General features: G+C 42.4%; 1 protein-coding gene across 1 annotated transcript in view; it reads left to right on the top strand.

Annotated features, from left to right (window-relative positions):
• LOC112257838 (nuclear protein localization protein 4 homolog) overlaps positions 1 to 14,008 on the top strand; it is a 33,896-nt gene that overhangs the window by 15,291 nt on the left and 4,597 nt on the right. The window contains exons 9-15 of the mRNA XM_024431717.2: positions 131 to 217; positions 3,673 to 3,744; positions 3,942 to 4,068; positions 5,716 to 5,876; positions 7,279 to 7,350; positions 11,782 to 11,874; positions 12,259 to 12,375. Coding sequence (XP_024287485.1) covers positions 131 to 217; positions 3,673 to 3,744; positions 3,942 to 4,068; positions 5,716 to 5,876; positions 7,279 to 7,350; positions 11,782 to 11,874; positions 12,259 to 12,375 — 729 coding nt within the window. The remainder of the gene's footprint in view (positions 1 to 130; positions 218 to 3,672; positions 3,745 to 3,941; positions 4,069 to 5,715; positions 5,877 to 7,278; positions 7,351 to 11,781; positions 11,875 to 12,258; positions 12,376 to 14,008) is intronic.

Here is a 14,008-nt window from a genome sequence, read left to right as displayed (position 1 = left end):
CAGTTCATTATAGCTATACATAGTTTCCAATAGCATAAGAAAATATAAGGTTGTGTACTTTTTCAGAAATATGTTAATCCAAGATGTGATTTGTTTAGTTTTAACTGTTGTGAATGCTTCTGTCCATTAGATTGCCACCCAGAACAGTCTGGAGCTGGTGGAGGACCCTAAAGCTGCAGCCGTGGAGGAGATCGCAGCGAAGCTGGGCCTGCGCAAGGTAAGATGAAACCACTAGCTTATACTACGGGCTTTATTTTAGCTATTCTAGATTCTGATGTCAACCTTCTCTCCATATCACTATCAATTCCATTTCGATTACTGAATTGGAATAGAAGTGACCTCAACCCTGTTCAAGACACTAAGATTGTGCTCTGCAATATATACCCACCCTTGTTTTTATGGTGTAACTTTAGACTTAGACGTCCAGGGATCTCTGTAACGCAGAATTCTGCATTTTTTCACAGAGAAAAAAAAGCTGTGTTTTGCTCTGCATCAGACTAATTTTGTATTTCAGTTGCACTTCTCCACTCGTATGAGAATTCACACAGCACACAGCTACTTTTCTCAGTGTACAGTTGTGGCCAAAAGTTTTGAATGACACATATTAATTTTCAGTCTGCTGCCTCAGTTTGTATGATGACAATTTGCATATACGCCAGAATGTTATGAAGAGTGATCAGATGAATTGCAATTAATTGCAAAGTCCCTCTTTGCCATGCAAATGAACTGAATCCCCCAAAAAACATTTCCACTGCATTTCAGCCCTGCACAAAAGGACCAGCTGACATCATGTCAGGGATTCTCTCGTTAACACAGGTGTGAGTGTTGACGAGGACAAGGCTGGAGATCACTCTGTCGTGCTGATTGAGTTCGAATAACACACTGGAAGCTTCAAAAGGAGGTTGGTGCTTGGAATCATTGTTCTTCCTCTCTCAACCATGTTTACCTGCAAGGATACACGTGCCGCCATCATCATTGCTTTGCACAAAAAGGGCTTCACGGGCAAGGATATTGCTGCCAGTAAGATTGCACCTAAATCAACCACTTTATCGGATCATCAAGAACTTCAAGGAGAGCGGTTCAAGGAGAGCGGTTGTTGTGGAGAAGGCTTCAAGGCACCCAAGAAAGTCCAGCAAGCGCCAGGACCGTCTCCTAAAGTTGATTCAGCTGCGGGATCGGAGCACCACCAGTACAGAGCTTGCTCAGGAATGGCAGCAGGCAGGTGTGAGTGCATCTGCACGCACAGTGAGGTGAAGACTTTTGGAGGATGGCCTGGTGTCAAGATGGGCAGAAAAGAAGCCACTTCTCTCCAGGAAAAACATTGGGGACTGATATTCTGCAAAAGGTACAGAGATTAGACTGCTGAGGACTGGGGTAAAGTCATTTGCTCTGAATCCCCTTTCCGATTGTCTTCTCCGGACAAGCTTTTTTCCGGATGCCCCAAACAAGGTGAGCGTTACCATCAGTCCTGTGTCATGCCAACAGTAAAGCATCCTGAGACCATTCATGTGTGGGGTTGCTTCTCCGCCAAGGGAGTGGGCTCACTCACAATTTTGCTTAAGAACACAGCCATGAATAAAGAATGGTACCAACACATCCTCCAAGAGCAACTTCTCCCAACCATCCAGGAACAGTTTGGTGACGAACAATGCCTTTTCCAGCACCTTGCCATAAGGCAAAAGTGATAAGTGGCTCGGGGGAAAAAAACAACGATATTTTGTGTCCATGGCCAGGAAACTCCCCAGACCTTAATCCCATTGAGAACTTGTGGTCATCCTCAACAGGCGGGTGGACAAACAAAATCCCACAAATGCTGACAAACTCCAAGCATTGATTATGCAAGAATGGGCTGCCCAGAAGTTAATTGACAGCATGCCAGGGCGGATTGCAGAGGTCTTGAAAAATAAGGGTCAGCACTGCAAATATTGACTCTTTGAATCAACTTCATGTAATTGTCAATAAAAGCCTTTGACACTTATGAAATGCTTGTAATCATACCTCAGTATTCCATAGTAACACCTGACAAAAATATCTAAAGACATTGAAGCAGCAGACTTTGTGAAAATTAATATTTGTGTCATTCTCAACTTTTTGCCACAACTGTAGCCTACTTCTCTGGTAAAATGCAAGGTTAACTTCAAGCAAAACATTTGGAAATGTAGCTGGATACATGTCATAAACAATATGATGAGCAAGCATATTGTTTTGCAAAAAATACTTTGCCTTTTCACTGTACGCTCATCTACTTGTGGGGCTGCTAGCCAAATAGCATTGCACTTCTGTCATTTAATGAAAAGAGAGCTATTTTCTGGAGAACATTTTTTGTTTCACTTTGTTGAATCAAAAGATACCCCTGGACGTAACAACTAAACAGATTATTGTCTGATTGGTACTATCCTTCCCCACCTACACCACCTAACTCCTTCCTGTCAGGAAGATGTAAAGAGGAACATCTGGGTTCAAGCAGTAAGCTCAGGAGGCTACATACAGGACAGCCTGCTCCTATCTAGTGTGTCTGGCAACTACGGTACAGCCTAACCAACTGGCCAGAGTAATCGAGTGGTGGAGGGTCTATGACTGCGTCCCTAATGGTACTCTATTCCCTGTATAGTCTGAACTTCTTTTGACCATTTTGGGATGCAGCTTCATTCTCTCGAGTAATGAGGCTCTAATCAATTCTTTGGATTAATCAATCTTCTCGGGATGATGGCTTAAACAACTTCCATATGCCACCAGACCAGGCCATGGTGTAATGTGTAGAGCTTACACAACCAGTATGATTTCTCTGGTAGGAAATTGCATTACAATCAAAAGTGTTGAGTTTTTATGTTGTATCTTGTGGGCAAGAGTTTGCTTGTAACAAATGTACTCGACGAACGTATCACAATAGCCTACATGTTATGTGTTGTACAACTTCAATGTCTCATGTAACGTGTGGTCCGATCAAACTGTGTTATTTTCATTGGATGGAAGATCTGCCAACCTGTACTCATTTTGTGTACCATACACACATTTTGAGGAATAACTACTCTAAAATATGCAAAAGAGGCTTTTAGTTGTGGGTTTTGACTCAACCGTCTGGAGCTGAACCAATAAGATAACTTGGGCAAGGAGAGAAAATCTGTCTCTCCGCTCTGGCACGCAAGTTATTAATAACTTCATGTTCAAAGTTGTGCACTCTCCTCAAACAATAGCATGAGTTTCTTTCACTGTAATAGCTACTGTTATTAGACTGCAGTTCGATTAACACGAATGTAAGCTTTCTGCCAAAATGAGATATGTCTATGTCCTGGGAAATGTTCTTGTTACTTACAACCTCATGCTAATCGCATTAGCCTACGTTAGCTTAACCGTCCCGTGGACGGGAAATCGATCCCGAAGAAGTTTTAAACCCCCTATGCTCATTTGAGACCCCTCTTTCAAAGTCACTGAATTCTCTTCTAGCCATGGTAGCCAAAATAATGGGCAACTGGACATTTTTATGCATTGATGGGATGTTACTTGCTTAATTAACTTAAGAACTGCACCCGTGTGGAAAGTACCTACTTTCAATGTACATTGTATCCCTCATTTACTCAAGTGTTTCCTTTATTTTGGCAGTTATGTCTGTCAGCCAAAGTTTGGCTGGGATGGTGTTCTACTGACTGTCTTCCTGTGTTGTCTTTACTGTAGGTGGGGTGGATATTCACTGACCTGCTCTCTGAGGACACCAGGATAGGAACGGTTAAATACACCAGGAACAAGGTGAGAACACATCCATACACTGCCTGGACAAGCACTATAACCTTAACCTGTAAACCAGAATTGCGATATACCAGGGAATAGCCTAACGCACAGCATTAGTTTTGTGAATGAATCTAGACGACTCTAGGTGGACAAAGCTGAAATATCCGACTTCTTTATTTCTTTGATCATTAAAATGTTTAATCTTGTCTGTGTAGGACTCGTATTTCCTGAGTGCAGAGGAGTGCATCACGGCTGGACACTTCCAGAACCAACAGTCTAACCCCTGCAGACTCTCACCCGACGGACACTTTGGGTCCAAGTTTATCACTGTGGCGGCCACAGGTACGCTAGCTACCCATGGCTCACCTAACTAGGCTACCTGTGGCTCACTCTACGCCTAGCGGTTAGAGCATTGGGCCAGTGACCGAGCAGACAAGATGAAAAATCTGTCGGTGCCTTTGGGCAAGCCACTTAACCCTAATTTGCTTTATGACTGACACTGTAAAACATATTTTCTCTGAACCGATCTGGTGTATGTGACAATAAAACTGTTTGTTTTTACATACAGTGCATTTGGAAAGTATTCAGGCCCCTTGACCTTTTCCACATTTGTTACGTTACAGCCTTATTCCAAAATGGGTTGAATAAAAAAAAAATCCTCAGCAATCTACACACAATACCCCCATAATGACAAAGCCAAAACAGGTTTTTAGATTTTTTTTGCCAATGTATTAAAAATAAAAAAAACTGGGTACCTTATGTAAATAAGTATTCAGACCCTTTGCTATGAGACTTGAAATTGAGCTCCGGTGCATCCTGTCCATTGAAGGAATTGTCCGTAGAGATCCGTGACAGGATTGTGTCTAGGCACAGATCTGGGGAAGGATACCAAAACATGTCTGCAGCATTGAAGGGCCCCAAGAACACGGTGGCCTTTATCATTCTTAAATGGAAGAAGTTTGGAACCACCAAGACTCTTCCTAGTGCTGGCCGCCCGGCCAAACTGCGCAATCAGGTGAGAAGGGCCTTGGTCAGGGAGGTAACCAAGAACCCGATGGTCACTCTGACAGAGCTCCATAGTTCTTCTGTGGAGATGGGAGAACCTTCCAGAAGGTCAACCATCTCTGCAGCACTCCACCAATCAGGCGTTTATGGTCGAGTGGCCAGATGGAAGCCACTCCTCAGTAAAGGCAAATGACAGCCTGCTTGGAGTTTGCCAAAGGGTACCTAAAGGACTCTCAGACCATGAGAAACAAGATTCTCTGGTCTGATGAATGCCAAGTGTCACGTCTGGAGGAAACCTGGCACCATGCATACGGTGAAGCATCATCAAGGACTGGGAGACTAGTCAGGATCGAAGGAAAGTACAGAGATCCTTGATGATTAACCTGCTCCACAGTGTTCAGGACCTGAGACTGGGGTTAAAGGTTCACCTTCCAACAGCACAACGATCCTAAGCACACAGCCAAGGCAACGCAGTAGTGGCTTCGGGACAAGTCTGTCCTTGAGTGGCCCAGCCAGAGCCCAGATCTGGAGAGACCTGAAAGTTGCTATGCAGTGACACTCCCCATCCAACCTGACGGCGCTTGAGAGGATATGCAGAGAATGGGAGAAACTCTCCAAATACAGGTGTGCCAAGCTTGTAGCGTCATACCCAAGAAGATTTGAGGCTGCCAAATGTGCTTCAACAAAGTAAGGCCGCAACGTAACAAAGTGAAGGGATCTGAATACTTTCCGAATGCACTGTGTATATTTTGCTATCCTGGGCCTGCGCTACTGTCTAAAAGAGCAATCTGTTTACATAAGATTGAGTGATGATTGGTATTCCCTGATCTTTTGATATTCATAGATCGTCTTGCATCTCCTCTCAAACTTAACAGTACAGCATCACCACATAGGTTATAAATTAAAGAAATATATAAAACAAATCCTATGGTCTTTGACCAACGGTGGTATCAACCCCCAGTCGGACTCTGTGTTACCCGCCAGGTGGTCCTGATAACCAGGTGCACTTTGAGGGTTACCAGGTGTCTAACCAGTGCATGGCCCTGGTGAGAGACGAGTGCCTACTGCCCTGCCGAGACGCCCCCGAGCTGGGCTACGCTAAAGAGTCCAGCACAGAGCAGTATGTACCGGACGTCTTCTACAAGGTACAGGAACACACACACGCATTCTTAGACTGTCTAAACTTCTTAAAAGCTCAATAAACTCTGAAAGACACTGCACTCAAAGTCACTACCTTTTCTTTCTCACCACTAACAGACCATTTGTCATTTTAGTTCACCAAACATTTTCTTTTGGCTGAAACTAAAGGAACAAATGTTGACATGCTTGATTGAAGTTTATTATGCTTCAATTAAGTGAAATTATTCAGTTGATCAGTTAAATGGATGTGGCTATGGTATGAATAAATGGAGCTAGCCAATAGTGTTGCTGGAAAAATTGCTGTACTGTTACATCGCAATATTATTTTGGACGATATTTCGATACTTTGACTCCAAGAATTGATTGTTTATTTTTGCTAGGTAGCGTTAGCTAGCGCTAGTCAGTTGTACCTGCGCCAGAACTCCAGGATTTTTCATCCTATAATTTGTTCTTCATTTTAAATAATGAGCCAACATGTTTTCAGCACTTTTATTTCTATTACTAACCACGTTTCCATCTACAGTTTTTATTCAAGTAAAGTCATACCGTATAAACAATTTTTTTTTAAAACACGACAGCTGTGATGGAAACGGGAAGTATCAGTACAATTTTATAAATGCTGACAGATAATTTGTTAGTTCGACATGGGATCTTTTTGTCTGTAATTAATTATGCGCGAATTGGCTGTGGATATGCCTTTGTGTCAATATTGATATAATCAACCATCATATTGAAGTAAACTTGGAGTCACGTGATGATATGGTATGATCCTCCCACTATGACTCAGGAAAGCATGCAGTTTATTAGGCTACAGATTAAATAAGTTATGAACTTCACAGGGTGGTGAAAGTGCAAGGTGATGAGCTTGATACTCCTTTCTAATAAATATTTGAGGGTCTTATTCTGGTGACATGATCGATGCTTGGCTGCCATTTGACAAATGTTAAAATCAATATTTTTCTGTCCATAATATTCTCATCATGTAGACTATACCCTCACTGTATCTGCCAGCTGTTGGCTAGAGCGCATGTGCCAAGACCAGAGTGGACACATTCGCTATATAACGCAACATGTTTAGTGATAAAACCATCAGTACAGTTGAAAATGCTAAGGAAACTCATTTTTCTGTATTTTATTTATTTTTTTACCGTTTTTGCCCCAATTTCGTGGTATCCAATTGGTAGTGAGTCTTGTCTCATCGCTGCAACTCCCGTACGGACTCGGGAGAGGCGAAGGTCGAGAGCCGTGCATCCTCCGAAACCCAACCAAGCCGCACTGCTTCTTGGCACAATACCCACTTAACCCGGAAGCCAGCCGCACCAATGTGTCGGAGGAAACACCGTGCACCTTTTTTGCTACAGTGTTCCTATTTTTCTCTCCATTGATGATTGTTCTTCCCCTCAACAGGACAAAGATAAATTTGGCAACGACATCACATATCTAGCCCGGCCTCTTCCTGTGGAGTACCTTATCATAGACGTGAGTATGATAGATTTTTTTTTTGACGATGTTTCCGTTAAAACAAGAAGAAAAATTCATAAAATTCCATGTGAATTCATTGTTGCTGTCAGCAACATGGTTAACCATTGTACCTGTACTACTTTATCTCAATTTCCTTCTCATTTAACTTCTCAAAGGATTGCCATACAGGACTTCGCTGCTGTAGCTTGCCTTTCTATTCGCCATTTTCCCAACTGTTAACGATGATGACGTAGTGGTGGAGAGTCGACTCCAGAATAATTGATTCCTAAACTCCTTGCACGTCGACTCCCATTTCTGAGTGCTAAGATTTTACTCCTAAGATTCTGTATTTTTGGAACGGTGGAGACTGATTAGTTTCCGTACTTCCGAGAACACAAACACTTGCGTCTTTCATAACAAGCTAGCAAGGGACGGCGAGCGCAGGGGTGGGCGCAGTTTAGGCAGGATGGCCACCAGTCAAAACCGTGCTGTATCTCGCAATGGAAGGCTTTATGTCACACTTTATTGGCTTGCAATGTCTCAACTTCAATGAAGCATGGCCTATCATCACTGAATAGGCTGGGATATTGAGATTAGCGAGATGCAACACTTGGCTCTCACACAGTCACACACAGTATGTGCACAGGTTCACTTCAAGCTGTTCACAGCTTGGTAGCCAGGGCACCAAAGCAATGGAAAAGTTAAGCCTTCCCCTTCAACGCTCTTAGTTGTTGTGGAATTTGATCCACCAAGCTGTTTACTTTCTGCATCTACGTTAAAAAAAACGGGTTTTCGGTTAGGAATCTGTCCTAATTTCAAGCATCCTAACTTTGTTTAAACGTTCACACCCCTAGATTGAACAAGTTCTTGCATATACAGTGCCTACAGAAAGTATTCACACCTTCAATTTTTCCCCATAATTTGCTGTTACAGCCTGAAGTTAAAGTTTAGATTTTGTTACTGGCCAACACATAATACCCATAATGTTAGTGGAATTATGTTTTTAGAAATCTTTACAAATTCATTAAAAATGAAAAGAGGAAATGTTTTCATTCAATAAGTATTCGAACCCTTTTGTTATGGCAAGCTTGAAATAAGTTCAAGTATACAAATTTGTCTAACAAGTCACCTAAGTTGCATTGGCTTACTCTGCAATAATAATGTAAACATTTTTTTTGAAAGACTACCTAATTTCTCTACCACTCACATGCAGTTATCTGTAATGTCCCTCAGACAAGCAGTGCATTTATAAATGTATTTATAAACATCAGCAGACGTCACAAAGTGTTTATACAGAAACCCAGTCTAAAACCCCAAACAGCAAGCAATGCAGATGTAAAAGCACGGTGGCTAGGGAAAAACTGCCTATAAAGGCAGGAACCTAGGAAGAAACCGGGCTCTGAGGGGTGGACAGACCTCTTCTGGCTGTGCTGGGTTTGAGATTGTAAGAGTACATGGCTGTTAAGGCCAGATCGTCCTTCAAGATGTTTAAACATTCATAGATGACCAGCAGGGTCAAATAATAAGTAGTAGTTGTAGAGGGTGCAACAGGTCAGCACCTCAGGAGTTGTCTGTTGGCTTTTCATAAGTGAGCTTTCAGAGGTTGAGACGGCAGGTGCAGGGAGGGATGACGAGAGGGAACCAGAAGACAGGAGAACTTCATCGGATGGGTGACCCTAGCCCCCCGGCACATAGACTATTGCAGCATAGATAATGGAGGCTGAGACAGGGGGTCAGGGGACCCTGTGGCCATGTCTAACAATACCCCCGGACAGGGCCAACCTGGCAGGATATAACCCCACCCACTTTGCCAAAGCACAGCCCCCACACCACTAGAGGGATATCAAATCAAATTTATTTATATAGCCCTTCGTACATCAGCTGATATCTCAAAGTGCTGTACAGAAACCCAGCCTAAAACCCCAAACAGCAAGCAATGCAGGTGTAGAAGCACGGTGGCTAGGAAAAACTCCCTAGAAAGGCCAAAACCTAGGAAGAAACCTAGAGAGGAACCAGGCTATGTGGGGTGGCCAGTCCTCTTCTGGCTGTGCCAACAGACTGCCAACTTTCTACCCTGAGCCAAGGCTGAGTATAGCCCACGAATATCTCCACCGTACGAGCAAAACCAGACAGGAAGATCACGTCAGTGACTCAACCCACTCTAGTAGAGTATAGCACTGACTGTGCTAGTGTCAGACTCCACTAAGCTGGCAGGCTGGCTTAACCGCCTGCTGCCTTGCCTGCACCCTATTTCCTTGTGGAGCTAGAAGAGTTAGACGGGGCTCTCTTGATAGCACCCCTCCAGCTTGGATGGAGTTGGTCATTCCTCAGCAGGTTTTGCCCCTAGAAAGAGGGCCAGTTATCTACAAATTCTATATTTTGGGAGGGGCAGAAAAGTTTTCAACCAGCAATTTTAGTATTTATTTTTATTTAACCTTTTATTTAACTAGGCAAGTTAGTTAAGAACAAATTCTTATTTACATTGAAGGCCTAGGAACAGTGGGTTAACGGCCTTGTTCACGGTTGACAGCTCGGGGATTCGATCTAGCAACCTTTAGGTTCCAACCTTTAGCAACCGATCTAGTAACCTTTAGGTTACCTGCCCAATGCTCTAACCACTAGGCTACCTGCCGACCCAGGTAGCCCAGTGTTGTGCGAGTCTGCTGTAGAGCTCATCACTCCCCTTAACTGGGGCCCAGAGACAATTACTCAATGCCAACACGTCTTTCTAGCTGATTTACATGAAGCTATGTTGCCCTTTGACCTGTTTCATCCTAACACCGTTGGTGCCAACGTGGATAACAATATCCCTATACCATCTACACTCGCCACTTTTAGCCTCAGCCAGCACCATCTTCAGATTAGCTTTTACGTTGATATCCCTGCCCCCTGGTAAACAGTGTATGATCGCTTTTAAAGTCTAATATTGCGGGCAATGGAGTTAGGTAAAAAATCAGACATTGAATATCCCTTTGATCAAGTTATTAATTACGCTTTGAATGGTCTTTACAGTGATACAGGTGTCTTTCCTGACTCCGTTGAAGGAGAGGAAGTGTTAATGGCTGTGATAGGAGAGAATTGAGGATGGATCAACATTGTAGTTAGTCCACAATGCTAACCTAATTGACAGTGAAAAGGAAGCCTGTAAAGAGCACAAATATTCCAACATAAAGTAATACTGAAAAAAATGTGGCAAAGCAATTCACTTTTTGTCCTGAATACAGTGTTACGTTTGGGGCAAATGCAACACATTATTGAATACCTCTCTTCATATTTTCAAGCATATTGGTGGCTGCATTGTTTTATGGATATTCTTGAAGTTAAGGACTGGGAAGTATTTCAGAGTAAAAAATAAATGTAATGGAGCGAAGCACAGGCAAAATCCTAGAGGAAACCTGGTTTAATCTGCTTTTCACCAGACACTGGGAGATTAATTCACCTTTCAGCAGGGCAATAACCTTAAACATCAGGCCAAATCATTGTTGCTTACCCTGAAGACAGTAAACATTCCTTAGTTGCCGTGTTACAGTTTTGACTTAAATTTTCTTAAATCTATGGCAAAACCTGAGAAAGGTTGTCTGGCAATGATCAACCAATGTGACCGCTTGAAGAATTTTCAAAATAACATTTTGCAAGTGTTGCACAATACAGGTGTGGAGAGCTCTTAGAGACTTACCCAGAAAGACTCGGCTGTAATTGCTGCCAAATGTGATTCAAACATGTATTACCTCAGGGGTGTGAATACTTCTGTAAATTAGATATTTCTGTATTTAATTTTCAATAAATGTGGAAATATTTCTAAAAACAAATGTTTTCACTTTGTCATTATTTTTCCCCAACTCAACAAAATGTGAAATAAGTCGAAGGTTATTAATACTTTCTGAAGGCACTGTAGGTAATTCATCAATGACATGTTGTGATGAGTAGCGGTAGGGCAGGTTTTAGTGTTTAGCAAACTTAGCAGGGCCAGTCAACTAAAATAAGCCTCTGTCAATCAATATTATTCCATTTACATTCCCCATGCCTTCCAACTAGCAAGTTCATATACACATGTTGTTTTCAGAACATTTTGATTGCTGTGTGTGTTTACGAACAACTAAATGGTCAAACCGAAACTTTGCCCAATGATGTCAGGATGATGTCTTCCTCTTTCCACAATGTCATAAAATGTTGGCATCTCCATGCCATGCAGCCATACATCTACCACCTCACCCTGGGGTGGTGCTAGCCAATGATGAGCCAGAGAAAATAAAGAGAACTAGATAACTTGCCAAATATTTATTACCATCTGAGAGCACTTAATTCCTTCTTGTATTCTGTTTTCATATTGACATCTGTTTTCTTGGCTCTACATCTCACTGATGTCAGAGGGAAGGCTCTCAAAGATCTAACTCGTTTCCAGTCAGTCAACTCTTCTTCTTCGTTCTCCTTCCTTCCATCTCTATCCAGATAACCACCACGTTCCCCAAGGACCCCCAGTACACCTTCTGCTCCACACAACGCTTCCCCATTGAGAACAGAGACATCCTGGGAGAGACACAGGTAATCATTATCACACGCATACCATTCTGCTCCACACAACGTTTCCCCATAGAGAACAGACACATCCTGGGAGAGACTTGCTCAATAACACACCCACAGTAACAAATAAAATATTATATTTAGTTTGCTTCAGTAGCCAAATAGTGACCTACATACTTCTCTCTGTCTCAGAGCTTTCAGAAGGCTCTGTCATTTCCCCCCTGACCCTATAACCCTATTTGGCAACAGCCATAATTTCTGCTATGTTTCAACCTGACCTGATCACATGTAACTCTGCCAATGAAAATGAATGCCCATGTTTAGAGTCCCTGGGCTATGGGGGGTTATAGGAAATTATTACTCTCGATCATATTCCATGTTTTCCCCTTTCTGTGTGTGTAACAGGACTTCCACAGTTTAGCTACGTACCTGTCCCAGTGCACCTCCACTGTATTCTTGGACATTGTGTCAGATTTTCACCTACTCATCTTTCTGGTCACCAACGAGGTCATGCCTCTCAGAGTAAGTACTGTAATGCCACACACACTCTTTTCCACACATCATACAGATTCGCGCACACACCAAACACATTCAAGCACAATGTTTTGGTTTGTTGTCACGCTACAAAAGGTTCAGATTATCACCCCGTTTGTCCAATGTGGAAGTGATTAGTGTCGTAGTCGTCAGGATGTTTTTCCTGAGAATGTCTTTGATGGTGGTTAAATACATTACACGCTTTACATAATAACGCTTCACCATCTGGCAGTCTGACGGATGAATCTGGGTTTAGTGAATGCCAGAAGAACGCTACCTGCCCCAATGCATAGTGCCAATGTTACATTTTGGCCTTCCCAGAAGAGTGGACGATGTTATTGCAGCAATGTCCCAACATCTACTGGAAAGCCTTCCCAGAAGAGTGGAGGCTGTTATAGCAGCAATGTTCCAACATCTAGCGGAATGCCTTCCAGAAGAGCGGAGGATGTTATAGCAGCAATGTCCCAACATCTAGTGGAAAGCCTTCCCAGAAGAGTGAAGGCTGTTATAGCAGCAATGTTCCAACATCTAGCGGAAAGCCTTCCCAGAAGAGTGGAGGCTGTTATAGCAGCAATGTTCCAACATCTAGTGGAAAGCCTTCCCAGAAGAGTGGAGGCTGTTATAGCAGCAATGTTCCAACATCTAGTGGAAAGCCTTCCCAGAAGAGTGGAGGCTGTTATAGCAGCAATGTTCCAACATCTAGTGGAAAGCCTTCCCAGAAGAGTGGAGGCTGTTATAGCAGCAATGTTCCAACATCTAGTGGAAAGCCTTCCCAGAAGAGTGGAGGCTGTTATAGCAGCAATGTTCCAACATCTAGTGGAAAGCCTTCCCAGAAGAGTGGAGGTTGTTATAGCAGCAAAGGGGGGACCAGCTTAATTTGAATGCCCATGATTTTGGAATGAAATGTTCAACGAGCAGGCATTCACATACTTTTGGTCATGTAGTGTACTTTTACTCACTTTAAAATACAGTGCCTTCCAAAGTATTCATATCCCTTGACTTATTCCACATTTTGTTGTTACAGCCTAAATTCAGATTGGATGAAATATATTTTTTTTATCACCCATCTACTCAATACCCCCTAATGACAAAGTGAAAACACGTGTTTATAATTTTTTGCTAATTTATAGAAAATGAAATACAGAAATAGCTAACTTACATAAGTATTCACACCCCTGAGTCAATACATGTTTGAATCACCTTTGGCAGCGATTACAGCTTTGAGTCTTTCTGGGTAAGTCTCTTAAGAATTTTGCACACCTGGATTGTACAATATTTGCAATATTTTTAATATTCTTCAAGCTCTGTCAAGTTGGTTGTTGATCATTGCTTGACAGCCATTTCCAAGTCTTGACATACAGTACCAGTCAAGAGTTTGGACACCTGCTCATTCCAGGATTTTTCTTTTTTTTTAAAACTATTTTCTACATTGTAGAATAATAGCGAAGACATCAAACTAGGAAGTAACACGCATGGAATCATGCAGTAACCCAAAAAATTGTTAAACAAATTGAAATATATTTGAGATTCTTCAAAGTAGCCACCCTTTGCCTTGATGACAGCTTTGCACACTCTTGGCATTCTCTCAACCAGCTTCATGTGGTAGTCACCTGGAATGCAT

Source organism: Oncorhynchus tshawytscha, linkage group LG01, assembly GCF_018296145.1.
Source record: "Oncorhynchus tshawytscha isolate Ot180627B linkage group LG01, Otsh_v2.0, whole genome shotgun sequence".
NCBI classification, from domain to species: domain Eukaryota; kingdom Metazoa; phylum Chordata; class Actinopteri; order Salmoniformes; family Salmonidae; genus Oncorhynchus; species Oncorhynchus tshawytscha.
Note: the sequence above shows the minus strand (reverse complement) of the source record. Positions and strands in the feature narration are given on the sequence as shown.